This window comes from Mustela erminea, chromosome 4 (assembly GCF_009829155.1).
Source record: "Mustela erminea isolate mMusErm1 chromosome 4, mMusErm1.Pri, whole genome shotgun sequence".
Classification (NCBI taxonomy): Eukaryota; Metazoa; Chordata; class Mammalia; order Carnivora; family Mustelidae; genus Mustela; species Mustela erminea.
Genome location: NC_045617.1, coordinates 59,257,540 through 59,274,257, shown reverse-complemented (window position 1 = coordinate 59,274,257; position 16,718 = coordinate 59,257,540). Strand labels below are relative to the sequence as shown.

The following is a 16,718-nucleotide window of genomic DNA, read 5'->3' as shown; positions in this document are numbered from 1 at the left end:
CTTTGACAAATACAATTCTGATGTAGAAAACAGAGCCTGGCATTTGGAAACAGAGCTGGTCTTGAACCCTACTTCCAGACATACTAGCTCTATGATCTTGGGCAAGACAATGATCTTTTCTGAGTGTTTGTTATCTCATCTGCAAAATGTAGTTAAAAATTTCCATTAAAAATGTTGCTTTGAAGATTAAATTATCTCCATGAGTATTTTTTGAGCATTTCCTATGTGCCAGGCTCTTTTCTACAAATACCACAGTGAACAAAACATAGGACTACTGTTTTTGTACAGCAGGTGGTTTTGAATGGACTTGAGTATTTCCTTCCTGGTTCTTAAGTCATTCAAGCACAGTGTTGCCTGGGAGTGGATTAGAACTGGATTTCTTGTACCTGTAGTTCTAAAATAATTATCCTTCTTGTTGCTACAGATTTTGGGTTACAGTTGAGCTGCTAAAGGTTACTTAGAGATTCAGCAGGCCCATTTATAGATTTTTACCATTTTCTTAGTTTATAAAACCTTAACTACCTGCAGAGCAATGTTTTTATTTGCTCTAAATATTTTACACTACTTTTACTTTTGTCAGTATGTACTGTTTAACAGTAAACATCATTTGCATTACACATTTTTAGAAAGGGAGATATACATTCTTCAGTGCCTGAAAATTCTGAATGACATGCTGTTACCCAAGATTTGCCACTGGGCCAACTGGCACACAGAAAGATCTTATGTCACAGATTATGTCATTGATGGAACAAGTAGCTCCTTTTTAGCGGTGATGATGCCATTAATGAAATGATCTAGAAAGATGTTCATTTTTCAGAGATTTTCTGTCTGGCATTATCAAAATACACCCTAACCCTTCTAGGTATGACATCTTATAATCAACAAAGGGGCTAAGTAAAAGAATGATAACTGGATAACTAAGAATATTCAGATAAGTTATTTGAACTTATATAATTTTATAGAAAAGGGATGATTTTCTACTCAGCTTGGAGCAATGGATGAAGAGATAGAATTTAAATGCTTTTTAATATTAATAAATCAAAAAATAACATATCACCATGATTTTGTAACTCACACAGGCCACCAGAGTCAGTTAGCACTATCTTCAGTGTAAAATGGAGTTAATAGTTCCCGTTAAGAATGTTGGTTTTTTGTTTTTTCCCTGTATAAGATTTGATAAGACTTAGACTTATCGTTAGCTATACATTTGAATTTTACACATGAATGCACCATTGCAAAACTACTGTTGGCTTCTCAAACTGTTGTTGAAACTCCAGGCCAATGTCATCTCAGGTGACTAGATTATAGTGAATAAAACAACAAAATAGATCTTTAAAACACATACTGTCTCTGTATCAACACACATGTACATTTTGCATAGTTCCTTTCAGAGGTAATTATACTATTTTAGAAAGACAATAGAGAAGCAAAGAATAAGGAAATATAAAGCTACTCAACTGTGGAATTACCCACCTGATGTTTTAGGAATACCGGACTCTAATTACCAATCTATTGGCATTTAGCATAGTTATCTAGAGGAGAACATTTAAAGCAGAGAATTTCCACTATCTTTGTAGTTCTTTAAAAATCCTGTATTTCTGTTTTTTCTATAAATATAAGCAATTTGTTTCTTCTAAGATGTTCACTTTGATATCACTACCATGTGTTTTCCTGTCAAGGCCCACCTGCCACCTGGTGCCATGATACTTATGAGAGTTTGAAAATTATAATATTCAATTTCCTGAATTTTCCTTAAATATTTAAACAATATAGGAAGAACAGGGCAAAGATTCTTTCATGGCCATTAAGGAAGTACCAAGTAGAATTCAAACTTATTCATGGTTCAGTTCTCAGTTCTTCCATCTCCTTACTCTTGAGAAACTTCAATGTTGGAAGAAAAATCTATATCCTAACCCAGTTTTACCTGAAAAGATCTTTGTCCCTTACATCTTCTGTTCATCAAATTTCAACACCAGGATAAACTGACTTTCCTTACTTCTTACCAAATTTCATCCCCATCTTGGCCCACTGAACTGAGCATGAGTGGTCACTGAGTCCAAAAAACAAATACGAAGGTCCCATCAAGCTTCTCTGGAGTCAGTCTTTAAACATCATATCTAGATCCATCCTCTGCTGGTAAAAACCAGTACATCCTTTCTGGAAACTAATTTGACATTATTTCTTAACCTGCTGCTATTACACACATAATTTGACATTATGCTTTTAACTATAAGAAAATTATTTAACATTCAAAGAATTCTATGAAAGATATTCATCATGAAATTTTTCATAAATTAATAATTTAAAATCTTTTACTACTTAATGTCCAAGTATAGGAATTGGCCAAATAATTTTGGTATATCCAATATATCCATAAAATGGAGTTTCGAGCAACTATAGTTAAGGTTATATTCTAGAAGAATTTCTAAAATGGCATATTAAAAATTCTCATGTTGGGGCACCTAGGTAGCTCAGTTGGTTAAGTGTCTAACACTTTATTTCGGCTCAGGTCATGATCTCAGAGTTGTGAGATCTAGCCCCCAGTTTGACTCACACACAGGGAGAGGAGCCTCCTTAATATTCTCTCTCTCCCTCTGCAACCCCCCCGAAATTCTCATGGTATGGTCCCAAAACAAAATTCCGTGCACAGTATGATCTTAACTATGTATAAATAATATAAACAAGGGGGAGGGAAAACATCTACCAAAATATTAACAGTGGTTATTTTTATTCCTTTCGTATGTTCTAATTTTTTTCCTACACATCCTTCAAAATTACTGAAATTTCCTGTGACAGTTATAAATAAAATAAAATTTTAAAAATCCAGATATAGAAGAAAAACACCAGTAGAGCAATCGATGGATCACATGTTTTCTTGTCCATCCTACATCTTAGACAAGCCATATACAGCTGCTCTCTGCTATGGTGCTTTTGCTAGGAATTTGCACTATCCCTTCTCCTGCTGGAGACAAAACAAGTATTGAGGAGCAATGATAAGAATCTGTGTCACCTGCTCTCTGTTCTTTTTCAGCACACAACAGTTTTGCCCTTTATATTAATCGAGATGAGGACATCACACCATGCGTATCCCAGCAGGAGCAGCGGACTCGCCGCCATATGTACCTTCTCTGTTGGCTATATATTATGGTAAGGACAGTGCCTGCTGGGCTTTCGTATTGTATTAGATTTTGCACTGCTAAATTTGGGCACATATTTCATTATGGATATAATCACTAACAGATTCACACTGCGTGCCTCATTTGGTCCAGGACCTGGGCTTTGTCTCATTTCCCCAGATGCTTATATTTTTAGAAAGTATATGCCAAACCTCACACAACAGGAATTTGTTGAACAATCCCATGTAAGCAATGGTTCTTCCAAGGCTACATTTTTCAACTCTTTTTCAAACTAAATGTTTTTCTTGGACAGTAGTTTTATTGCTTAAGGGCTTTGCTTGGGATTTTTTTGTTGTTGCTGTTGTTGGTGAGCAAATGCAAATGAGGACAGAAGAAATGGCCTCTTTAGAGGAGTGATCTTAAACTTCATAGGAAACAAGTGAAAACGGACATTCTCCTGAGTCAGTTTAGAACATGTCTTAGAATTAGCAATTACACATAATAGGCATTTAAGGGTTTGTTTTGTTTTTTAATTGGGATAAATAAATTACAAGAAATCTCCACTTGCTCCATTGGGCACGAGTAAGTCTCAAGTGGGTGGTGCCACATTTATCTGATAACAGCACAGATGACTGTTGGGTTTACTTCACATTAGTTTCAGTTCTTACCATATTTTAATATTTCAAAATTTCAAAATTCTTTTAAGACAGAATTTCTTACTTCTCTTTGGAATTCCCAGTCCTTTTTGGAGTACTAGTACACTTAGAAGAGGTCCCTCCCACCAGCACTTCTGCCTCTCTTGTCCTGAGTTCTGGGTCACTATCCCCTCCCTTAAACCTCAAGGATTGCATCACATTCTTCCAAACACCCCCAGAACTCTATTTAATCCCTCCAAAATCCTGGAGCTTTTTGGGAGGCCCAGTCTCTGTGGAACATTTGCTCTAGCCAACCCATAAGTACAAAATAAAGTTCAATACAGTACTTCACGTACTTTGCGTGAATGACCACATAATGCCCCAGATCTGACCAGAAAGGAAATTTGTTTCTAGGAAGTCATACCCTGTGGCTAGATCTAAATGGACATCCAGATGAAAGACCCCAGAACAAATGTGCAGTAATGCTCATTCTATCTGCCATTTCATTGACTAGTCAAAGTCTGTTGGAAAACAAAGTCTGTTTGTTTTCCTCATCACTTTCTAGATTTTTTTGTTTCAACCTAAATGTTAAGTACTGATTTTCTCTAATAGAAAAAGTCTAGGGCACGTGGGTGGCTCAGTCAGTTAAACAACTGTCTTTGGCTTAGGTCATGATTCTGGAGTCCCAGGATCGAGTCCCACATCGGGGTCCCTGCTCAATGGGGAGTCTGCTTCTCCCTGTGACCCTCCTCCCTCTTGTGCTTTCTCTCTTTCTCTCACTCTCTCTCTCAAATAAATAAATAAAGTCTTAAAAAAAGAAAGAAAGAAAGAAAAAGTCCAAATGATTAGGGCTTACAGGTGAAGTGTGACTAAAATTATGTCTCAAAAATGAATATACATACTTTATATATATGCATTTGATATTCAAATGACTCTTATCTTTCAGAAGATCATGTAGAGAGGCTATGATTTATTCCAGGGATGCATTCATCTTAAAATCAAAAATCATTAAAAAATCAAATCCCTCCCTTCCTCCCAAAAATATAGTCTCATTACTTTGTGCTCATATTTGCTTACCTGTGGGAAGAGAAGCTTTTTTCTCTGAGATCTCTGGGTGTACTTCTGTGAATTCATTTATACACTATTAAATTATCTGAACCTTATAGAGTCCCAGAAGTCTCATCAACTATGTATTTTCTGATAGCTTTTCTTCCACTGTGGGTACACTCAGTCAACGTTTCAAAGAGACACATGGCAAATACCACATAGTCTTCATTATAGACCCCCAAGATCCCTCATTAAAATGAATCATTACTCATGGTCTTCATGCCAAGTGAGGCTTGCCAGGCCTGCATACTCCTTAAGTAAACCAGTACTTGTTTGGACATGTATTGCATTAACCAGCAAATTCTCTCAGATTTGTTCTGAGAGAGCTTTCAAAGTAGACTTTTTCCTTTGGTGTTCTGCCCTAGGTATTCATAGCTATGCCAAGAGCTAAACAATGCCCCTCATATCCTGTCATAGTATATAAATCCAAGGATTTTCATTGTTATCAAAAAGGTACTGGCTTTTGCTCCTTCCAGACTATCTCAAAGCTGCCATACCAATGACATGATACTAGAAGTTTCAGGATATGAAATCTTTTGGTAGCATACCAGGATTGTAACTGGACATTCCAGAACTTCATGCCAAAATGGAAGAAATAATTCCTCTTATCATATGCTAATTATAAAACAAATAGATCTCCCCTGCCATCCCCTGCGTGGTTGAGCTGAATTTGTACCTCTGCATCTGCTGGCCAGACTGTCTGTGCTTTGCTCTGATTCCCACTTGCTGTCCATTCCCACATGGCTCCCGCTCCACCTAAACCTGTTCTCCTTCCAGATTTGGATAGCCAAAGTTGCAACAGCATATGGGAGCTTTCACTCATAGACTGGAGCTCATTGAGCGGCCACCCTGAGCAGTTCCATTTCCCAATCCCTATTTCAGTCCTCCCAAACTGAGCATCAGAAGTCATTCCAGACTCCTTTTCTACCTCCTTCTGCTTCCCACCATACCTCTCTCCATTTACCCAGGGTCTGGGACACCAGCATCTCCCTATCCACTTATGGTGGGCTCTCAATACCTTGTCTGCATACATCCTCTCCATCATCATTCTCCCACACATTCTGTATACCTTAGTTGTGAGGTTTCCCCTAAAAAATAGGATGACCTGTATTAGCTTATGCAGGATACAACACAGAGGTCCTCTTGGTTTGTAAAGCAACTATAATTAACAGGAATTATAAGGAATACCATTCTTTTGAGTTCTGTGCCAAGTGCTTTTCAAATACGTTATTTAGCTCCCCAAATAACCCTTTGAGATAGGCATTATCTGCCCTATTTTACAGATAAGAAAACTAACGCTTAGAGAGTATATGACTTGCCCAAGAAAAAGCCAAGTATCCTTGGTGTTGCCAGATCTGGAATGGAAGCATTGTGTGTCCACAGTCTGTACAATTCACATGTTCTCCACTGCCTTCTTCTGGGAGAAGAGCACCTCTGTGGCTGAATAGATTGTGTGTTTAGTTTTTGTTTTGTTTTGAAGCAATACGTCAGAAGCAGCATGTCTAATAGTTAAGACTACTTTATGGGTTGGAATTCTGACTCCTTCACTTAACTTTTCTGAGCTCTAACTTAGTTAGGTATGAAATAGGGACAAGGACCTCATGGGGCAGTTTTGAGGATTCAGTTACAGTATATAGAAGCCATAGAACAATACCTGACACACGTAAAAAATTTTTATATTTTTCTTTTATTGTCAATAGTAGTAGTAGTAGTAGTGGTGTTAGTATTAGTATTTCTATACTTACTGTTCTGAGGACAATGCAGAGAGTGTTTTCTTATCAACGGTCTGAGAATTTTAGTTACAATAGTGTAAGCCTTTTGCTTTTACTTTTATTCATTCTCACTCACTCATATACTCTTCACTTTAAAAACCCAAAATAGCCCTAAAGGATATGAAAATATCACTTTTGTTTGCTTTTTAAATTTAAAAGAACCATCAGGAGATCCTGAAGGGGGACCGAGTAAAACAGAGAGCTTTAAGATTATAGAATGTGATGCGCAATAAATGAATCATTGAACATTATATCAAAAACTAATGATGTACTATACATTGTATAATCGAATTTAAATTAAAAAAAAAAAAGATCATGGAATGTTGACAAATTCTGTGTGAGACTGTATCCATACTCTACCTATACAGGACTCCTCCTGGTGGTCAATCTGTTCTTTGGCTGGGGCCCCCCAGCACCTCATGCCTTTGTCTCCCTGTATAGCATTTGTGCTACTCACTACTTTGTTTTTCAATCTGAAAGACACTACTTTGCTTTTCAGCAGTGGGTCTCCTCTGTCCTGAAGTTTCTTCCATCTCCTGCCCATACCCCCCTCCCATGGTGGTTCTCATTCTGTAGACCCCACATGAGATCTCAGGGCCCATGCATAATACATGCTAACACTAAATGCCAGGCACAGCAGGAGCAAGGAGGCATTAGGGAAGGGGAGATAATGAGTCAGAGGACTTTCTTCTAATGGATAAACATTTCTTGTCACTACAGTGAGCTTATTTAAAGCAGAATAGAGATTTCTGTTGTCTCTGGGCCCTAATGGTTTTTCATAAATTTCATAAATTCATAAATTTCATATTCCAAATCTCATTACCCCAAATGTGTCCATTGTGCAACTTCTCAAAATAGAAAACAAAACAAAGTAAAATCAAGATGAAGGATGATCATTCTTACATGACACAGTCTTAAACTGCCCTAAATCAGAGTTCTACCTCCATCAAACTTGATTATACTTTAGTTATGCAATTGCAGATTATTTTTGCTCTCCTATTGAAACTTCTTTATTTCTTCAAGTCTGTGCTGGAAACAAATATTGTTTCTTTAAAACAGAGGGGAAAAAAAACCTTAAAAATAAGACTGTACTCAAATTTAAGTCTTGGGAGGAATTTTTAGCCATGAACAAGTAAAATTTTTAACGTAAAATTCACACCCTCTTCACTAAAAAAAGTGAAATTTTAGACCATGTAAATTTTAGACATGTGAAGTCCCCCTATTTAAGTGGATGCTTCTTTACCAGTTAAGTAAACTGAACAACATGTCGTTCTCTGACCAGCAGATGACATATTCCTTTGTTCAACTTGAATCTTTCACTCTCCCGTAACTGCCTGTCCTGATGACTTTTACATCTCTAACAGTGCATGAAAGTCTTCCTGATGTCCTGGCAGTGGAGAACAGGGACCAAGGTGAAAGAGTAATGCAGCCTATGCCTCACATTCTGAAGAAAGGTGCCTTTCTTGGGGCCTATAAAAGACAGCTCAAACACTTTGTTCTCTTACACATCACCAAAACCATCCACACTCTTTGCCATGCCTATCTTCTGAACTTTCCTTCTTCAGCCTGGCTAGGGAGAAGGAGAGTGTCTTTGCAGTCTTGAGTTGAGGTCTAGGGTAGCCATTGGGGAAGGAATTGCCTCCCCACATTCACCAAAACCAAGTGTAACAGACTCCAAAAGAATCCTTGGTAAATCAGGTATAAGACAGAAATCTAACTTAGGAAGAGATTTGTGAACATTCATTTGCCTCCTGCCTGAGCAGGAGGGAGGGAGGGACAGCTGTAAAGCGGCCTATGACCACATCACTTGTATGTGGCAAAGATGGATGTGTTTCTTGTGGATCTGGTTTGACACTGAGGGAGAGCTCTAGGCTCAACTGTCTCAATGGTGGCCCACCCAAGAAGGCCAGCCCCTAGGCAGGGGTTTCCAAACAGCAAGAAATTATAGCATCCTGCCATGAGCAGGACCCAGTCCATAACCCACATATGGAAATTCTGAATTAGAGAAGCCCCTCAGAGACCCCTACAAACCTCACACATATGTACCACATGCAAAAGTAGGAATCTAAACATCAGCCTCACAACATTTATCAGTGGAAAGCGGGTACTAGCAAAGATAAAGGGGAAACCACTTGCACAGTCATGGACAGTGAAGTCAGGAGTCATTCATCCTCCTCCCATTTCCCCTCCCAGATCCCCAGCTAGCAAAGAGGCATCCCAGAACCAGGCTATGCCCTCCCATTCTACTTCAAGGTACTGGAAGAGAAGCCAGAACAAAAATACAAAGCCCCCTTCCGCTCGAGACTCTGGCAATAATTCTGGTATGTTCAGTGCAGGCATAAGGCTTATGTTGGAGCTGAGTGAGGGGAGAGTGACCGGAGACCCCTGGAGTGGAGGAAGGATTATGTAAGCCTTGTAGGATATGTAAAGACTGTGTCCTTAGTTCATACTGAAATCAAGAGTTATTGGAAGGTTTTGAACAGAAAACTGACATAATCTGAGACATTTTTAAAGGATTATTTTGGCTACTATGTTGAGAATGGACTGCAGGCAATGGCATGGCTTGGACCAAGGTGATAGAAATGGCGGTGTCAGAACTAGAAGAATTCTGGCTATATTTTGAAGATAGAGCCAATAGGATTTCCTACTTAATTTTGACTGAATCTAAATTAAACTCTGGGTTCAGCCCTTCAATACCTCTTTAATTTGATATGGTGGGCAGAATAATGGTTCCAGAAATGTCCACATCCTAATCTCTAGGATTTGTGAATGTGTCACCTCACGTGACAAAAAGGACTTTGCAGATGTGATTACATTTAAGACCTTGGGTTGGGGAGGTTAGCCTACATTATCCAAGTGGGCCCAAACTGATCGTCTGGTTTCTCTGCTGCAGTTAGAGGGGAGCAGGACTGTGGGAGAAGGATCAGAGAGATATTACAGGAAAAGGACCCAAACCATCACTGCCAGTTTTAAAGATAGAGGAAGTGGACCATGAGCCAAGTAATGTGGGTTACTTCTAGCAGCTAGCAAAATCAAGGAGTTGGATCCAGAAAGAACATAGCCCTGCTGACATCTTGACTATAGCCTCCACAGACCTGTGTTGGACTTCTAACCTACAGAATTGTAAGATAAGTATGTGTTGTTTTCAGCCACAAAGTTTGTAGCAATGTATTATACCAGCAGTAGAATACTTACACATTTGAGCGAAACACTTAGTTTCTGTTGGCCTCAATTACTGCAACTGAAAAAAAAGAGAGTCATGACACTTAGGCAGGATTACTGTGAGAATCAGACAAATGAGTGTAGGGGCACCTGGGTAGCTCAGTCGGTTAAGTGTTGGACTCTTGATTTCTACTCAGGTCATGATCTCAGGGTGGTGAGAGATCCAGCCCCATTATTATCAGGCTCCATGTTGCACATGGTGCCTGCTTAAGATTCTTAAGATTCTCTCCCTCCCTCCCCACCCTCAGGCTCTCTCGCTCTCTCTTGCTCTCTCTCTCAAAAGGAAGGAAGGAAGGAAGGAAGGAAGGAAAGAAGGAAGGAAGGAAGGAAAGAAGGAAGGAAGGAAGGAAGAAGTGTGTAAAATGCCATCCTTGTTGTTCTTTTTATATGCTAAGAATACTCTGACCAAAAGTAGCATAACCCGCCCTTTCTGCATGTTTCTTCCCTCATTAACCTCTTGTGCCTGTTCTGGGAGGTGGAGGTCCAGATCCTTGAATTCACACCATCTTTTGTTCAGTTCCCCTCTTCCCGTGCTTTGAGAAGATCACTTATCCTCTCCGAGCACTTTTTTACCACCATTAAAAAGGGAGTAACATTTGCACTACAGAATTGCCTTGAGGATTAAGAAGCACATGGGCCCCTTGGGAAATGATTGTGTCTTTCCTTCCTCCCACCACAAAAATCCTGACTGTCTGAGGAGTGTATGGGAAAGTTCCATTTCCTTCTCTCTCTTGTCCCCACAACTCTTATTTTCATTTTATCCTCTGCTCTTCTTATGGATTCTGGTCCTACTTCATGGGCTTCATGTCCCTTCACAACCTATTAAGAATGCTAAAGGGTTTTCTGAAAATTTCTTACTGTTCGAACATTAAGTTATTTCCCAAGCTCTGCTTTTCCCCTGAGAACCAAAAATGTCATTGTTTTCCCATTATTCTGATCTGCTTATTTTTACAAACACGTTGTTGAGATGAGTTGTTGTTTTCTCATCTTCTGGACAATGGAGAACTTACCAATTGAGAGTATGGCTTGCACTCAGCCCCTCAGAATGCCCACTTGGGTGTTGATTAAATCAGTTCCTTAGATCTGCATCTGGACAGAAAAGGCTTGTGTGTATAATCCATCTCAGTTCCCAGTACTTATTATTCTGAGTTTTGTCTTCTCTAACCCCAACAGCTGGTTCTCAGACTTGCTGAGAACACATGAAGAACTAGAATTCCCCATATGCTGTTAACCATATCTCCACCCCAAAATCATCTTCTATGTGGTTATGACCTTTCCCACACTTCCCCGCAGGACATCCATACCAACATGACCACTTCTTTTCTCTGTAGTCTAGCATCACCATTTTGAGGCTGCTTGTGTCGTCTATGTTACTTGGCAATTTTACTTTGCATTTCCTCTACCTGTTCTGCCAGTCCTCCCTCCACCTCCAGCTCATACTCCCCAGTGATCTCCCAGCAGGTGGTCTGACCTCGTATTTCACGGAGACTCTAAAAGACTTTAAATAGGAACTCTTTCCATTTCTTTACTGTACCCACTCCCTCCTTATGACAATAGGGGAAGAATTTCTATACCGCCTCTTTTCCATTGATATTATAGCAGTTTTGATACTAAATTATGCCCCTTCCTGAATCATTGTCTTCTCAGACTAGGATGTCACAATCTCCAGTTTCCCTCCCCAATCTCAAAACCATCCCTCATAGCATCATCTGCAGGCTCTTCCCACTCTACCTAAACCCCCGTGCTGGAGTACTTTGGAAACCAGCCCATGATCTCCTTTTCTAATTTATTAACTTTTTAAATTTACTGTGATGAGAATACTCAACTTGGAATCCACCTTCTTAACCAAGATCCTTTTCTATTACTGCCTACTCTCCCTTAGTAAATTCATCAACTCTGCGTTTGTGATTTCTTCCATCCCAGATCTGCAACTCAGCTCTCTTCTGATAAGCCTCAGAAGCTTCTCATGCTTGCAATTGCACACCATACTCAAGCAGTACCTGCTTTCCCAACTGCACCCCAAGATTGTATTCCCTGAGCATTGCCATCCACCCAGACGTTCATGCCAGAAATTTATAAGACTCGGACAACCTATCTTTCTGGGGCCTTCTACAGATAGTCATGCATCAATTTCTGGCTTCTATTCTTCCGAAGTACTTGAAGAATCTTTGTGCTTGCTCCTCTCCACTGCCAACACCATGCCCCAGCTTTTGTTGTCCCTCTCCTAAACCACACACAGAACTGTCATCCCCCACCACCACACACCTGTCCACTTGCAGGATCCTTGGGCACATCCTTTAAAAGCATACTAACCATGTAACTCCTTTGCTCAGAGAGTATGGATGACTTCCCATTGCTTCCAGGAAGTCCAAAGTTTCTTTTCATGGCTTCAGGGACCTGCATTATTTGAACCCACTGACTTCTCTAGCTCCCTCATCCTCCTCTGCCCTCTTTGCTTACTGGCTCCAGCCACAGTGACCTTCTCTCTAATGGTTAAGAGCAATCTAAGTTTCTTCTAAGGTCAAAGCTTTCACCTTCCTCATACCTCCACCCCACCTCCCTTTAGTCATACCCCCACAATTCTTCATTCTTGACATCTCAGCTCAACTATCTCTTTCTTAGGGAGGTCTTCTCTGACTCCCAAGACTGGGTTCAGCCTCTCTAGGGGACACTATTGTAATGCTCTGTTCCTTTCCATCTAAGGAGTTAAAAAGCAGTTGTTGTTATGTGGTTATCTGGTTGATTTTTTTTCAAAGCCTGTCCTGCAGTTGAATTGGTCTTAAAGAAAATAAAGAGAGCTTTCCTCGCTACAGTTTTCTAAGGGTTAATACAAACACATTTCCTTTAGACATCACATCAGTCAAAATGTCAGAAAATATTCTTAAGATAGATTGCTTAATAAGAGAAATTGTGACAGTGCATGAGTTCTAAAAGCAAGCAGACAAAGTAGGGAAAATTTAAATTATATATATACATACACACACACCTACCTTACACTTAGCTCAATGGTAACCATATAAAGTAGTTTACAATATTCCTACCACCCATTTCTCTAACATTGAATTTTGGCTTGTCTCTTCTCCTACCTGCCTGATTCATTTAAATTACCAACTGAAGATGATAGACTTCTAGAAAGAACCACACAGACTGAACTCCTTGTCAGAGTGTCATCCTATGTATGGGAGGTAACCTAGGTCATGCAATAAAAACATTTCAAGTAGAGGAAAGATCCTTTTATTAGTCAAATTATAGACTCTTCATTTCCCTGAGGTGAGCCTTCTCTGTGTCTTTGAGAATATGGGAACGTTGTGAAGTTCAGAACATATTCTCTGGCGGCTGCAGGAGGGGAATATGTGAACAACTCCACAGTGACCATTAGCCCTGCTCAGTCTCATCTTTGGCAGAGGGTTTCCACAGCCTGCAGACATTTGTGTCTCCCACAGCACCCAGCATTGCTGGTCTCCCCTGAGGCACAAATAAACACTGATTAAAAAAAAAAAAATTCAGATGAGGACATATTTGTACCAGATTTGAGGGGATTTTTTAAAAGATTTATTTATTTATTTTTAGAGAGAGAGAACATGAATGAATGCACATGGTGGGGGGCGGAGAGATGGAGAGAGAGTCTTAAGTGACATGGGGGTCAATCGCATGACTCTTGAGATCATGCCTGAGCAGAAACCAAGAGTCAGATGCCTAACTGACTACACCATCCAGGCACTGCAGTACCAGATTTGAGTTTATGCCACAAGAGTGAAAAGAAATCTGCAGCCAAAATGATCTTTTGATTGAGATATAAAGGAAATGGCAAGAGAAACTTAGTCTAAAATAACTATGCAAAACTTTGGCTTTATACATTTAAGTAGACCCATTTTCCTAGTAATTTTCAAAGACATGGAACTAGCTTGATTATTATTATAACATCTTAATTCTCCCTTAATCTGAGAGATCTGGGACAGTGTAGACTAGGGACAAGATTCGTTGAGTACAATGCTAAAAGACTCTCAAGTGTCTGTTTCTCTATGGTGTGTCAGGCATTGTGCTACATACAGGTGGTAAACGATGTATTAAGTTTCAACTCTGCCCTCAAGGAGCTGACAGTCTACTTAAGAATACAGAAAAATAAAAAAGCAATTACCTTACGTTGATATGGGCTGTTTATATAATAGAAATACAGAAGGCTCTGAAAGTCCAGATGAACATTCCCTAGCCCAGACTCATAGTGTCATAAAAGTCCTCTGAAAGAAGTGACATGGGAGCTGGCCCTTGAGGGGCCATAAAAAGGGCCAGGGCAAAAGTGGGTCAGGCAGAGAAAGGAGATGGCCTGGAAGCAAGAGATGGCAAATCATAGGCAAAGAAGTTCAGTGCACTTGGAACTGGCCACATTTTGTCCTCCTCCAGTCAGGATGAGCTCAGCTCTACCTTTCCTCTTCCCACTAGAGCTACTTTTATTTTACCTCTCTACAACATCCTTGTTTGAACCTGTTTTGTGTGTGTTCCTTTGGTTGGGTGGTTGGTTGGGTGGTTGGTTGGTTGGTTGGTTTGCCTGTTTCCCATGATGCCATACTGCCTCTGGTATCCTGCTCATGCTCTCCTTGGCAGGCCCTATTGATCTAGCCCCTCCCACACTCAAACCCTCTTCACTACCTTTCTCACACTGTCTCCTATCCCCTTTCCACCTCTTGGGCAGAGTGTTTTAAAATGCAAATCTGATCATGTCAATCCTCCTACTTAAAACCCTTCAATGGTTTGTTTTTTCCTGTTCGGATCTTTTTTTTTTCTTTTTGGGTAGCACTTTTATTTTTCCTTATGCCATGATATATCCCTGGGCTGTGATATTCTCACATAACAGTAGAAAAATAAGATGTGTAAGTCATCCTTAAAAGTTGAGAAATGATACCAAAATCTTACGTAAATTAAAACAATGCATAAATTTACAGGTATAAATACACAAATTGCTTTGCATCCATAACAAGTAGTTTAAGCCCTGTGCTATTCTGTTGAAAACACATTGGATGAGAAGGAAAATGGAGTCCGAAGGCTTGGATTAGCTCTGTTTCCTAGCTCTGCTGGAGGACTGTAAGAAAGAAGTGACAATTAAAAAAAATTAAAAAGAAAAGAAAAAAGAAGTGATAGTTCATTCATAAAGTCTTGCCAGCCTCTTGAGAAATTCAGGAATTGCCATTAGTACTCTGTGTAGATCTAATCAGGCCCCAGAGGAGTGAACAGCTCACATGACATTGTCAGTCAGCCAAACACCATCACGTCAGGCCAAGTCCCCTCCATAAACACATTACACTTAGCCTCCCTTTGTCACACAGAATACCTGTATAAACTTTAAACCAAATGTATGTACACAATTTCAGAAAACACATGATCAAAAATAGCTAACTGGAGTACAGCGCTAAACAGTGCCATTTGCCTTCCTGTCAGACAAGGACAGGTTTCTTTTTAAAATGGCATGTTCCTGGTAGATAAGTCTAACAAGATGTGTACCTTTGCCAGAGAAAACTTATACGTGTGAACTAACTTGTACAGAAAAGTGCTATGTATCTGCTAGCAGTCCATTTAAAAGTATTTGCAATGGCAAACAGGCAGGATAGACTCATTGAAATTCTACCTGCTCATCCACATCTGCTAGAAAGTCAAAGGAGTAGCCAGATACTGTAATTGCACTCACAGGGGTGGTAATCTTAATTTTCATTGTAGTTGGCTCTGGGGCTGTGACATCTGTGTTCTAAAGTCTGTAACACTGAGCTACTTGATAAAATACCACCAGCCACATGGCACACATTGTACTGACATCTAGGCCCTTGCCAGTATAAGCATCACATCTCATGGCTGCATTAAAGGCATTCTTGTGAATGCCATGATTCCATGCCTAGGAAGGGTGGCTAGAAAGAGCTTCTGGGTCCAAGACCCTCTCCCTCTAGAGGGAAGCGAGCTGGCCTCAGGGAGCTCAGGTCTATTCTCCGGAGAGGATGGTGAACCTCCAGAGAGGATGGTGGTACCTCTTGTTGGACATCCAGGATAGGGTGGCACCTGAGATCATGTACAATTCTTTCTCTTCTGCAGTAGTATGGTTATAACCTTTAGAAATATTGTTCTAAGTCTTAGCTTGCCAGGCTCATAAATAAGCTAACAGGGACCAGGCGTAAACCTCAGAAATGGGCATTGTGTGGGTGACAGGTAACACCGTTATCCAAGTCTGTACACCCACCTGCGTATGACCAGAGGCTTACAGGGATGGCACATGCAGAATAACAACTTGCACAGCTGGGCTACTGGAGGTGTCAAAAAGGACCTCTGACCAGTGGCCTTGAAGCTCAAGGTAGCTTCACGGAAGAAGAACATGGAGTTTCTCAGGAGCTACAGGAATCACTGCCGAAGGTGCAGTGTCACATTCCCCACCCACCCAGCAGGAAGAGAGCTTCATTCAGTAGCATTCTTTGATGGCAAATACTGCTCTTGTTCTGGGTTCACCACCCATATGATTCTCCCTCTGCCCCATACTTACAATTACATCCTGTTGTTTGGGGCAATAAATAACAGAACCAACCAGGCACACTGATTATCATCCTTAGCAGAGACATCTTTGCTCAGACATGGGCCACTGTTGAGGGAAAGAACAGTGACTTCTCAATTCTTCTCGATACTTTGATTTCTGGCCTATACAAATGAAAAAGAACTAGCCTTGAAGAAGTGACAGCATCTGGAGAACTTTTTATTGCTGAAACCCTTTAGTGGTCTCAAAGGCCCTGTATAACTTCACCCTTGCCTAACTATGCCCCCTCATCTCCTGCCCTTGCCCACTCACCCTCTACCCTTCAGTTATGTCTGTCTTCTTTCCATCCTTCAGAGCATCC

At 40.2% G+C, this 16,718-nt stretch overlaps 1 protein-coding gene across 7 annotated transcripts in view; it reads left to right on the top strand.

Moving 5' to 3' along the window:
- AIG1 (androgen induced 1) overlaps positions 1-16,718 on the top strand; it is a 265,814-nt gene that overhangs the window by 207,099 nt on the left and 41,997 nt on the right. For 5 of the 7 annotated variants that reach the window (XM_032339347.1, XM_032339340.1, XM_032339343.1 and 2 more), the window contains one exon: positions 3,032-3,147. The exons of the other annotated variants lie outside the window; for them this stretch is intronic. In XM_032339347.1, coding sequence (XP_032195238.1) covers positions 3,032-3,147 — 116 coding nt within the window. The remainder of the gene's footprint in view (positions 1-3,031; positions 3,148-16,718) is intronic. 7 annotated transcript variants of the gene reach the window in all.